The sequence below is a fragment of the Leptinotarsa decemlineata genome, unplaced genomic scaffold (genome assembly GCF_025532065.1).
Source record: "Leptinotarsa decemlineata unplaced genomic scaffold, Ldec_3_MD MMD2_tig00078422_RagTag_RagTag, whole genome shotgun sequence".
Classification (NCBI taxonomy): Eukaryota; Metazoa; Arthropoda; class Insecta; order Coleoptera; family Chrysomelidae; genus Leptinotarsa; species Leptinotarsa decemlineata.
This window is the reverse complement of record NW_027412747.1, coordinates 3,200,730-3,214,826: the sequence shown is the minus strand read 5'-3', so window position 1 is coordinate 3,214,826 and position 14,097 is coordinate 3,200,730. Positions and strand designations below refer to the sequence as shown.

At 34.7% G+C, this 14,097-nt stretch overlaps 1 protein-coding gene across 1 annotated transcript in view; it reads right to left on the bottom strand.

Annotated features, from left to right (window-relative positions):
• The window catches only part of LOC111504310 (spliceosome-associated protein CWC27 homolog), a 35,115-nt gene extending 26,656 nt beyond the window's left edge, over positions 1-8,459 (bottom strand). The window contains exons 1-2 of the mRNA XM_074186052.1: positions 8,260-8,459; positions 7,667-8,208 (exon numbers count right to left, since the gene is read on the bottom strand). Of these exons, the coding sequence (XP_074042153.1) occupies positions 7,667-8,208; positions 8,260-8,301 (584 nt within the window). The 5' untranslated portion in view covers positions 8,302-8,459. The remainder of the gene's footprint in view (positions 1-7,666; positions 8,209-8,259) is intronic.
• Between the last annotated feature and the right edge of the window lie 5,638 nt (positions 8,460-14,097).

Genomic DNA, 14,097 nt, shown 5'->3' with positions numbered 1-14,097 from the left:
TTGATATAAAACAACTCAATTAGTGTGCATATCACCCACAGACAATAGGATCCTTAGAAAATTCACACAAACATCTGTGCGCGTACCTAAGAATGCAGACATCTAATTTGGTGTTTTTCATACAATACAACGGTTCATACAGAAACAAAATATTCTCCTTACGAGCTAGTTTTTGGGCATTTACCGAAACTTCCCACTAACATTGGTGAAAATATTGATCCTCTGTATACTTTTGATAACTATCCTCTAGAACTGAAACACCGTCTTCAGCGAGCATGTGCCGATGCAAAAAATAATTTGTTAAAATCTAAAACAAATAGAAAAGAGAGATATGATGAGTACTGTAATCCTAGTAATGAGTTTAGAGTAGGAGATTTAATTTTAGTGAAAAATAATGTTACTAACAAAATGCTAGAACTTTTTAAGGGTCCTTATTCAGTGATAAGAGACGAACACCCGAATATAGTGATTAAAGTGGACAATAAAGAAGACAGTGCATAAAAACAGAGTGAAACCGTATTACAACTGAGTGATAGTATAATTAGATTAGATACTGTAATTAGATTTAGTTTTAGTGATTAGAAGAAGAAAAAAAATTTTTTTAAAAACTTTTCTTTTTATTTTGCCAAGGGAGGTGTGATAAAGATTTAAGTCACATATTTTACATTTCAAATAGTTTACCAAATTCGTATTATATTCAATTGTCTTTTCCACAATTCTACGTATAGAAACGTTGCAGGTTCATTAAACTCACCTCGACCTAATTATGTATTACTGCAACCTTTACAGTACATTGAATTGTTTGCAGTTCAAATATATAACAATTAGATAATAAGTGATGAGCAACCAATTCTGTATAACCCCGATTCTGATGAATCATTAGTGTGCATATACTCTTCGATGTAAGATGTTAACTTTGATACGAATAAAAACGAACTCTTGGTAATGACTGGCTTCAATTAAACTACCTGGAAAACCCAACATTTCAGCAGAAAAGACATTGACCGCCCTCTCCTGTCTCTTACCAAACGTGGGGGCCGTAGAGCATCGAAGAGAAAGCTCTATGAAAGTGTAGTTCACTCAAAGTTGCTATACATATTCACAGATGATGTTGCCGTCATGGTAGGGTTTCCCCCGATAGATAGTGAGAGAAAGAACGAAAACATATCATGGTATATCGAAATAACTTGTTAGAAAAAATCTGATGATGAGATGGCAAACTAAATGGTATATATAATGCAGTATATGGACGCTGGACGAAACGTCTTATTTCGAACACCCAGGAGTGGTTGAATAGAAAATATGGCGAAACAGATTATTTTCTGACACAGGCTCTAACAGGATATTAATGTTTCAGAATATGTCTATTCGAACACCGGAAAACAAGTTCTGGCAAGTGCCCATACTGCAAAAACATGGATGATGTGGAGCAGATGGGAAGGAAAGCGACTAGAATACCAGAGATATACCGAAATAAGTTTGATATATTTAGGGAGATCATTTATATAAACAGAATAGTAGAAGTCCTATGGTTGACACTTGTGGTACCCCAATAATAAATATTGAGTTTCTGATGCTGTTATTCAGAGTAACAACCATTCTTCTATAGTAATGTGAGCTTTCACGGCTGGCGTCAATGTTTTGGTTGGTTGTCGGGTTTTGCCTGATCTTCTTTGGTTACAATGGAGGTTATAACCAAAGAAGACCACGGCAAAACCTGAAAACCAACCAAACACAACCATTTTTTTGTCAGATACAAATGATTTACTCTATTCAAAAACGAATCATCTGATGCTAATGTTGTACAATTCACTAATCATATTTTCGTTATAAACCGAATCTAAAGCTTTCGCTACATCAAATGAAGTTGATACAACATATTTTTCCTTACAAATGCCATTGTAAATAAACTCAAATTTACTAGCAATAGCTGTCTCAACTAATATAGCTTTTCTAAACCCATATTGCTTACCAGATAGGATATTATATTCTTCAAAAAATAAGACAATTCTATTCGAAACTATTTCTTTTTAGTGGTTTTGATGAACCACTCACTAGTGATATTTGGTGATAGTTGTCAATATCTATATGGGAACCTTTTTTATGAATATTACTGGAGTTTCATCCCAACACTGATAATGATAGAAACAACCACTGGTCGTACTTTTATGAATAACACCTTTTATTTCCTTTTCACATGAAGTAAATCACATACAAAGAGTAAACATTAGCGGCTTCTGTATAGCAATTACGATTCAACGTCTTAGCATCCCATGACCGATGGCGGCTCAACAAAATGTTCCTCATTGTTACACTATCATATAGTGTGGCGACCGATGGCCAGGCTAGCAATCGGTTTTACGTGCGGCTATAAATGTTTCACATCAAAGTCAAAAATTGATTATGTAGAGTTTATTAAATTTACCGGCAGTGACTAATATTAAAGCATTCTGGAATTTTGTGAGCTCCAAGCGTTAGACAATTTTGATATATTTCTTGGGTGAAACTGTTTGATTCCGTAGATTGCATTTGGTGAATCAGTGAAAATAATAGAGTTACCTTCCAGTCTTTCACAGTGTGCTATGGCTTGAGCTATGGCATACAGTTCATCTGTGTAGATACTACAAATTGACGGCAGATGATGAGCATGCTCCTTATCTCTTGTGACGACGGCAGTTCTCACTTAGTCAGATGCGTATAGGTGGTTGTATTCCTTGTATGAGAAGTCGGAGCATTTCCAGGTGGGAAAATACTCCGTTTATGTTCTAATGAAAAATGAATGATGTTGATAATAAAAAAGGAGAAGAAAAAAAAATTAACACGGTCTCAACAAGGTAATAGGTCTTTTTTCGTGTTTTCTAGAATTCGTAAGTTCGGTTGGATAAATTGACCAGTTGCGTTGGAGTCGGCCTTCGTCGTTTTTGTGCTATTGTAGAGTTGTGTCAGCATGTTGATTTGTTCAAACGTGTTCAAAAACACTTTATTGTGAGATTTTCACTAAACAATTTTACAAAAACGCAACACGTGTTTCGTCATACAATGGCTTCTTCGGGCGTATCTTTACTGGTTTGTTCATTCACTATTTGATCCTCTGTGGTAGTAGAGGCATGCATCTGGTTAGTTGATTCAGTGCAGAGGGTGGCTATGCGACCGTCTTTCTTACTTTTGAAGCAGGTTAACTGGTTTTCAGATAGAAAGTTACGGTATAGAGTTCAAAGCTACCTTCAATTACGGTGTTAGGGATTGAGGGGGCATACATTCGATAAGATCGGACGAGTTGCGAGGATTATTAGTCTCCGAGCTTTCAGGTGTTGTTGGTTCACATCCATTTCACCACCTTGTTGGAGGAAAGTATCTACGACTGCAAGATTGGAAAGGTATATGCAGACTTTTTATTGGAAATTCTAGACGAGACAATTATGTCCTTAGGCTGAACATTGGTTCCGACGGCAATGATGTATTTCTGGATATTAACTTCCACGATAGAATTGAGAAGTATGGCTCACTCTCTGGAAGGAAATTTGAAGTTTCGGACTGCAGTAGAGTACGAGTTTGGTAGAAAATTAGAAAAACTGCTTTGAGTGTCCCTGTCAGAGAAACCTGGTATGTTGGTGGTGCTCCTAATGGTGTCAGGAATATTTGTCATCAGTATTCGGCATACTTTTTTAAGAATGTTACTTTCACTAATCGAAGTAAAAAGTGTAACAGGCATCACCGATATAAATTGTAGGCAAGAAGGTGCTATATTTTTTATGAATTTGTATCACTTGTGTGATACATATTACCAGACACTACATTCATTCGCGACAATTTTTTATTACTAAACACCTAAAACTCTCCTATCTTGGGTACAAAATTATCCCTTTGTATATAACTTGAGTTAAAATAAGCTCAGAGAAAATTCCTAAGATTGGTTGCTTTCAAACCAGAATTACACCCGAGAGCTGCACTGTAACAGAAGGGACGATAAAGACCAATATTATCAATGGAATTTTTCACTGTCCTCATTGCTATCCAGATTCAAACTTTTAGTCTCCATTTTCTCAACCACATTGTAAAACTAATCATTTGTACAACGGACTACAAGAGTGGTAAATACAACAGACTTTGATTTCTCTACTTCTGTATGCGGGTTTCATAGGTAGTTGAATTTGGGGTGGAATATGTTTTCTGCAAGCTTTTTTTGATGGAAAAATCAATTCAGTGATAACGTTGTTTCACAGTGCACTTCTGACAACGTAACACAAATCGATCAATTCAGTGAGCATAAAAACTGCGTGCTCGGGATTCGATGAAGTCGACGAAGGTCGTTTTTCCTGGTACTCATTGGCGAAGGTGATGAAGTTACGTTGTCGTGAAGCAGGATCGGACCTCTTCTGTTGACCAGTGGCAGTTGCTGCCTACGCAATTTTCGGTACATTTAGTCAATTTCCTCACGAAAGGACTCTGCTGTGATGATTTGGCCCAGTTAAAGACAGTTATAGTGAATCACACCAGCCGCTGACCACCATACAGTAACCACGGTAATTTTTTGGTGAGTTTTCGCCATTGGGTAATATCTGGATGGCTCATCAGTGTCCAACCACTGTCCTGAACGTCTCCTGTTATTTTTTTTTAGCGAAATTAATTTTAATCTTCAAGGTGATAATTATATGGAAACAGGTATATGTAAGTAATTTACAAAAAATAAATAATAATTGCACAAAAAAACTTTCCCTTGGTTATCTTATCCTGTTATCGTAGAGGATCCACTTTTCCTTACATGTGACGATTCGATCCAAGAAAGGATAGTTTTAGTTGCACAAAAGCAAACGTGACAATTTCTGTCGTGTCGTGTGGCACCCACTTTTCGAATTGTTGACCTTTTCAATACATTTTAAACCATCAAAAACCGCATGGAAGTTGACGTACAGTTCTTCCGCCATCCCGCGCACCTTGGTGATGGGTCAGCCTCTACAATGTTCCTCAAATACTTGTCCTGGACGGCATGTAGTAATACGCTGAAGAGGCAAAATTGAACTTTGGAAAAAATGAACAGCATCAAAGTATAGAGCACAAAATTGTCTATCGATCAGTATATACCCGAACATAGTAGAAAGAATATTGAGATATGAAGCTACAAAAATATATGACATTAAAACGGACAAAACTTTCGAATATATATATTTCGATTATTGTGTATTCTTGTATAATTGTATCACCTTTCATTTATTTTGTATTTTTTTATTGTATTGAGTAAAATTGGTTTTGAACCTGTGAATGAATAAAAAAAATAAAATAATTTTATCAGTTCTGGCTTCCATTGTCTAATATGATATAAATTGATTTGAAATCCTTGAAAAAATCTGTAAAAAAATTAACAAGATTAGCTGAAAAAACATAGAGGTCCGTTGCAAAACCATACTTTCACATCGACTGCCGAACGAGATTCGTCCTCTGTTTTTCATTGCAAGTCTACCAGATGAAACCAGAGACCAAAAGCTTATGATTCAACCTCAAACACCGCTGTTTCGACTCACCAAGTTTTCATTAATGGTGCATTATTTCTTTTGTCGATCTCATAGATGGCGTTTACTTTAAGGCCATTCAAGTGTTACGTAAGCACTACAGGGAGGCGGGAGGTATTTGCTTATTATGGGAGGATAGATGGTGATTACGTCAGCAGTAGTTATTTACTTTTTTTACACAAATGGAAACCCACACATTGTTTATGGTTCAGTATGCTAGGACAACCGCAATTCATTGGATATTCTGGACCAACATTGTGGTGTCTTGGAATTGAGGAAGTTGAGCGAAAAAAACTAACACTCCTTTGAATGGTTTATTTGCGTATTCAAACGTCATTCCTCAAAGGCAACTTAACATCCACTCCCCTATTTCTTAACATCCTATTTACATGCGGTGTTGTCACGTTGTTCCCCACTTGGGTGAATATACTACAAACATATTGTCGTGAAACAAAACTAGTTTGGAATTTCACGAGCTCTCCAGTACAAGGCCCGCCCACTCAGAATGAATATTGAGAAAACGTGGAAAAACTTAGGTTTTCCCAAGATATTTCAGCTTAGTTTTGAAAATTAAGATATGAAATGTCGTTTCCTAAGCGATAGAAAAATCTTTTGTAAGATTAGTAGTAGCCTTCGCCAAATTTTTGAATAGGGAAAAAGCTGATTTTATGGAAAATGGCTTTTTCAGCTATCTAGATAGGGAAATCGTGCTTTCTTCAAAGAAGTATATATAGAAATTCTTAGTAGCTATCGTTTGACACCTCGATCACGTTTCTAGTGCTCGTGGTTCAATTTTTATTAGGAATCACACGTTAAAAGGTAAGACCTCGTTAGTCCTTAGCTCGCACAAGTTTCTCAACTTCTGAGAGTTGTCGTTCGTATGGGGGCGGCAGCTAATTAACGGAAAAACAGATTCGAGTTTTGAAAAAACATTACATTTTTCAAACGCATTTTTTTGCAAGAAGAAATGGGAATATCGAGACGCGGCATAAGACTTTTTGTCTTAGGATGCTGAGTTCTATATGAAATCGAGGAAAACGAAAATTTAGAATTTTCGCGATTTTCCGAGTAAGGCCGAAGACTGTTAGATTTCATTTATCGAAGAACGCAAATTGAGGAAGCGAAACGATACACGGAAAGAATGAGACAGAAACAGCGGCATATAGACGTCAATGGAAAGTAGCAAGCGGTATTCCTACTTCAAAGCCCAGCGCCTGCAGAAAAACAGGTCCTAGACGCTTTCAATTTTCGATGATACTATATCTTAAATTCTCCATCCCATTTCCACACCCTCAGACTGCCTCAAAAACTATGACGTGAAGTTCATTTTGTCGAATCAGTTATCAGCAATAACATATCTCAATCTTGTAGGTGTACACATCCAATTTTTGATGATACGATTTTTAAAAGTTTTCGCCCTATTTTCACCCCCTCAGACGGGCTGGAAAACTACGACGTGAAGTTCATTTTGGTCATCAGAAATAACATATCTTAATCTTGTAGATGCACACATCCAATTTTCAATTATACGATTTTTTAAAGTTTTCACCCCATTTCCAACCCATCAGAGCCTGAAAAACTCTAAAGTGAAGTTTTTTTTGTTCAACGGGTCATTTAGAATAACATATCTCAATCTTTAAATAGAAATGGCCGATACTTGATGAAAATCCATATTAAAAACTAATCAATATATTTTATTGTATGATTTTAATAATAATATTGAAAATTTTGATATGAATTCAAAAGTATGAACAATTTTGGGTGTTGAATAAAAAAATCTAATAATTATTAATGCGAGTGTTCCATATTTTTGTTACTCGCTGATTCATACAAATTCAAAAATTTGTCTGAGGTTTGTTTTATCGAATCATATAACAAAATTGAATGTTTGAAATGAATACATTTTTCACTTTTTAACCGACTCAGTTATGTACGCCTATGTAATAGCCACTTTAAAATGATTTATAACTCTGCTGCTTATAAAAATTAACTATAATAATATAACAGGAAAATTACTAAACAACTTACAATTAACAAATATGCTTGAAGTCGAGTGAAAAACAAAATGCATAGGTTTCATAGTAACAATGAAGAAATTATCAAGTGAGAAGAATAATAATACAAAAGAAGAATAATAATAAGATTTAAAAGAAACTCACTTTACTCCTGAACTTTTTTCTCTCTTTTTTTTCTCTTTCACTTCCGTAACTTTAATCCTGGGTTCTATGTCTGGAAATGGATTATTCAATACTTCAGTCTTGATAATTTTATGTGGGTACACTGGGGTCTCGTCTTCGATCAAGCCCTCCTCTAATTTCAGTACGTTGAATATTGTCTCTCCGGTTACTTTACCAAAAAGGGTGTGCTTGTTTTGTAGCTCAGGAGTGGCTCCGAGAGTGAAAAAGAACTGAGATCCATTATCGTCTTTGCCAGCATTTGCCATGGCAACGAGACCTCTCCTTGCGAACCTGAGCCTCTGATGGAACTCATCTTTGAAAGGTTCTCCATAAACTGACTCTCCTCCTGTTCCGTCTCCGTTGGGGTCTCCTCCTTGGGCAATGAAGCCTTTAACGACCCTGTGGAAGATTGTGTTGTTGTAGTAACCTTCTAGACATAGTTGAATGAAGTTTCGGCATGCTTTTGGAGTTTCTTTCGTCCAAAGCTCTATGTCTATATCGCCAACTGTTGTCTTTAGTAAAACCTGAAATGAAAACCATCCTCATAATCAAGATTTGTTTTGAAATTTATATACCTTTCCCGATGTTGGAGGTTCTAAAATGTATATATTACTCATTTTTTTTTGGTTGCATTACATATATTTTTGGACCTTATCATAAAATAAAAGTTTTTCTCTCGCTAAGTTGTTGGGCTAATTGGAATTAAAAATAATCGAAAATTCGATTATCAAAATAATTAGAGATATCGAATCGACTATCAGATATTTCAAAATATTATTCTTCTTCTTTTTCTATTTATAAGATCGTCGCTTCATTATAAAGGCGCATTTGACCATATTTTGAATTAATTTGACGTTATTTGCATCGCAGAACTTAAACATCGACATATATAGTGCGTTCACTAAGCACTCACAACGACCACAAAATACTAGTTCGTCCAGCTCAGATGAAGAATGGAATACAATATTACAGAAATATAATCGTGAAAAACGAAAATTTAGACCACGTATTATTGATTACGATAATGTAATTACTCATTATTCAAATGAAGAATTTAAAAGTCATTCCAGGTAAATTATTTTTTATCACTTAATACACTATTGATTTTGAAAATTTTACTCATGGAATTCTTTGTTGATCTCTTTAGACTTTCAAGATGTACATTAAATTATTTACATGAGCTGATACAAGAAGATTTAGTCCGACGTGTTCCCGGATGGTCCTGATTGTTGATTGAAGGCTTTTGTTACTAATTTTGTAGCAAAAACTGTATCTGAAATCAAAATAAGTTTCTTTTGACAAATATATTTTTATTGATAATTAAAGTTGTTGATTCATCAATTCAGGTTATGTTATTGACAAATGATGAAAATATATAAATTGCGATAGAGATCATAGAGCTGAATTATAATAAATTTTTGGTATATTCAATTGGTACGTAGGTCAGAAACTAGGTTTCGTTAGTATATAGAATATTTTTTTGTCCAAACACTTTCAAAGATACATTAATTTAATCAAGCACAAAATAAGGTCATATTGTTTTGTTTATTCTCCCCCTTAGACGAGGAAGTCAGTTTCAATACACATTCATTGAACAAATGATCCACAATAATGGTTATTTTAAAAAAGTGATTTCTCACATGGTGGTTCATAACAATATGGAAACTTCAATTATGATTTTTCAGTTCAAAGAAATGTTTACATACATATCATTCATTGAATGAAACTAGGCATTCAACAAATGTTCTTGGGAAGAGTCAAAACTCAGTTAACAAGAAATAAAAAAACACTTGAAAGAATAGGTATATGATAAAATTTAGCATTGAATATTTACATGAAAGCCACATGCAAAAACTGTTTACTGGGCCTGCACTCTAGAATTGGATGATATATTGAATTGGTTGATATATTCCAGGCCATACAGTACAGCAGCAACGTGACTGCAAATTTCAGAATGGCCTGCTATGCAGGTACAATGAGCTGAAATTATTGCACCATCTTTCTTGAATATAATCCAGACTTGCAGTGGGGGATTGTTCATCCTCTGTGAATGCTTGACATGAAATTAAGATACATATTCAGAGAAAATTATGAATAAATCAAGTTTGAAAAATATTTAAATCATTGGCAATCACAACAATGTGCTCTCCAATTGACTTTAATTCACAATCATGTACAAATCCAGCTTCAAAAATTTGTAGCCAGTCAAACCTTTGTAACGCACAGCAATGTCTTTGTTTTCACGTTCCAATGTTAGTAAATAATCACTTTTTTCAAAAACAGCCATCATAATTATTTTCACAGCTTCCAAAGATAACAAAACACGAAAAAACAGCGAAGTACCTATGTCACTGTACTCATTGTGTGCCTACAGGCGGCCATATTGTTCGAGAATTGGTCACGTGTTCTGGACATCCTTATGCATCTAGTACCAAAACCTATTGAGAACGGTCACCACTGATTTATTTCGAAAGTTGATGGAATGAAACAATATTCAAGTTCAAACAAAGAACTCAATGAACAAGATTCACGATTTTGAAATGAATTCTCAATATATAAAAATGAAATAAAATATTGTTCTTAGTTTACTGTAAAAATCACAGTTCAATCTAATAAGGTACATTTATATACTCAACAACTACTGTATTATAAGTGATTCTACTGCACATTGCTAGTGATTTGTAATTCGAATAATACTACTATTTGAACAATTCAGTTACTATTGATTCGATTATGCCCATCACTATTAGTGAGGGGTTAATTCGAATAAAAAATAATCGATAGTTCCATTATAATAATTCTCGATATGTAATCGATCATCAAGATAATTCAAATTATTCTTCTTCTTCTAATTGAAAGATCGTTGCTTCATCATTCTGGTGTATTTGACCATAATTTGAATTGATTTGACATTATTTGCATTGCAAAACTCAAACATTAACATAAAGCTATTCTCGATTACTTGTACCAGAATTACAGTTGTTTTACATATTGTCATTTTCAACCTCTGATAGATGTTTTTGTTGGCACTAATCTTATTTTAGATTCGGCTATTTTCGACAGAAGTTATTCTCTGCTCGATGTTTTTTGATTGAGAAGGACAGCGAATAACTTTTGAGTCAATAACTTTTGAGCCAATGTAAAATAAGACTGATATCAACAAAATACATCTAGTACCATACAGACATACGACTTTGTAGGTACGTGTGGCAGATACCCAACGGAAAAACAAACAACCCTCCCAGCTAATGCCGCGCAGAGAGTTGAAGTAAAACCATCAGGCACCTGTGCAACGTCTTCGATTTGGAAGATTCGTCGCAAATTGTTTCCTACTATGAAAAGCAAAAATTAATTTAGTGATACTCAGACGGTTCACACCGTTCTGAAGAGACTATGCCCGGTACTGATGATGGGTCGGATCGACCAAACGAAATTAATGTCTGCTTTTCATGCGACGAATCTTCCAAATCGAAGACGTTGCACAGGTGCCTGATGGTTTTACTTCAACTATCTGCGCGGCATTATCTGGGTGGGTTGTTTGTTTTTCCGTTGGGTATCTGCCACACGTACCTACAAAGTCGTAGGTCTGTATGAGAGGAAAGGGTCAACCCGGAGCATGTCATACTGCACCTCTCCGGAATATTAATTATTATAGATATAGATTATTTATAGATATAGATTTCTCACTTTAAAAAATAAACCCTCAAATGAAGTATTTTAAATGAGTGGTATGATGGGTACTTTATTCAATTTCACTTACTTAAAGTTATCCAAACATTGCTCACCAGAAGAGTTATCCTGATATTTGTCCAACAATGCATTAGCCAGTCTTTCACTATTGATACCTGGAACAAAATGTACATTAACATTCATTATCACTATTTGAAAGTGACACAATAAAATTGAATTAAAAATCAAATAGATCTTTTTCTCATCGGTTCCTCATGAACATTTACAACGTTTTATGACTTGGAGAGCAACTTGTTGAAAAGTACTCATGACGTTTTCAGTTTCTTGACGCACCTGCCTGTACCAGGTACCACACCGTTTCCTTTTGGGCATATTGATATTATCTTGAAAAAGTGTGTGTGATAAAAATTATGAACAAATGATACAAAAGAATGTGTCATTCACTTACTTTTCTCTACTGAAGATACACAACTGAAATCACAGTTTAAATGTGTACTTAGTCAAACCAACAAATCCCACACATCAACTCTCCTCAGTCCTAAAATGAGGTATAGTAGGCTAAGCACCATGACTTTATTATCGATACTATTGCCTTTTACTTACTTTTCTTAAAGACTGAATAGGTTGTAACTCTACTGTTTGAAGATGCAAAATCAAACTATTCGCTGTACTGCAAATTGGATAACCTCAAACTATAAATGGTACACTAAACATGAGAGAATGACTTTGATAATAACACCAATACACACATACACACACATTACACACATACAATCAATCAGAATCTTCGCGTTGAGTTGAAAAACTGGTTAACACTATTAGGGTTATATACATTAGGTTATGCTTTCAATTAAAATCTTCAAATATTTTTGTTTTTAATGATATTGAATTATTTGAATACGTTATTATAAGATAATTCAAAGTTTCAGTAATACACCGTATAGAATATTCCAAAATATACCGTGGGGATATGTTCTGAAAATATACCATATGGTATATTCGGTCGACAATATTCTTAGAACATTTACGAGAGAATAATCCATTTGAATACATCCTATGCACATTCTTTCGGAAATAATCCTGCCATGTTAGGAATCACACGTTAAAAGGTAAGACCTCGTTAGTCCTTAGCTCGCACAAGTTTCTCAACTTCTGAGAGTTGTCGTTCGTATGGGGACGACAGCTGATTAACGGAAAAACAGATTTTAAACAGAACAGATATTCATTCAAGCATATTCCATGAATATTCTGAAGGCATGTATATATTCCAAGAACCTTTATTTGTGAAATTATAAAACAACAATAAACATTATTTGGCGCTCCGGGGCGATTTCATTGATTCCAGTGGTGTATTTGCTTTTTCAGCTGCGCTCCGGGGCGATTTCATTGATTCCAGTGGTGTATTTGCTTTTTCAGCTGCAAGAAAACCCGGAAAAACCTGCAGCACCGCATCATCTGAAGATTTTGATCCGCCAATGTCCTCTCCTCTCTCTCATGAAACAAAATGTAGGTTGTCTCCAGAGGCTCCAATGAATTCAATACATCGCCAGAACATTTCGCGACACGACTATCGTCAAACTTAAGCCAGATATCCACAAACATAGCCCAAACTATTGCCTTCGGGAGTGGCTGGAGTTCTATAATCATTTTTCTCTACTCTAAAAGGTTTATGGGGATTTTTTGGAACTTCCCCAAGAATCTTCAATCTATTTATGTCAGCATCTATAATATTAGATAGAATCTCACTAGTATCTTCTAGACAGTTGCTTCCTTCTGCCTATGTGAAACACTGAAGAGTAAATGATTTTTTGAAAGCTCTGGTAACTTGAATAGGAGGTGGGTTTCTGGCATTTCCACAAGTATTTCTCAGTTGACCAAAATAATTTTCCACAGAGTCCTGATTTATATTCCTCGTCAATATGTAGAAGTGTCCTTAACTATGTAGGTTTTCCCTCAGTTGCAGAAATGCCGAAGTTGTTATCTGCCACCCCTCAATGAATCTCATTTGTATAGTCGTGTTTGTTCCTTTTTTTGATATTACAGTAAATTTGCTGGAAAATATTTTCATTTCTTTCAGAAAATCAATTTGTTTTGGTATTCCGAAAAAAGGTTTATTGAAAGTCATATTCTGCTATAGAAGCCGTTTACTTGTTCAATAATTCCTTAAAACCAACTATTCTATCATTTCCTATGTCATAAGTGTGACTTGATGCCCATTTCATCGAAACAAATGGTATTAAATAGATTGAATCAGAATTTGATGAGAGAAAAAAAGATATAGTTTAGCAAACGTTTATTTCGTTTGGTTTTGAATCATTTTCCTCAAAAAATATTATTGGGTTGGTTGTTGTAAATCAAAACTTAAGTACAAAATACAGATTTCCAGTGGAAATTCGATTGTTTTGTCATTTTATATCATTACTTGTGAGGCAAATATTATTCGTAAAGTTCAATGTCATCAAATTTATTTCATAAAAAAAAGTCTGCATGTTAATGACCCCACTATATATGGTCTATAACAATTTATTTTATGATTTTCGTTATTTGTTCATTCCTTCAATGTTATACAATAAATACTAGAGAAACATACCTTTTTTCGTCAATTGAAAATCGAAAAAAATTAATGCCGACATCACCCTACAAATTACTTTAACCCACAGCTCGACACTTGTTCATTTTGAAACTAGACACGAATTTTTCACAAATACAAAACCACCACTTAC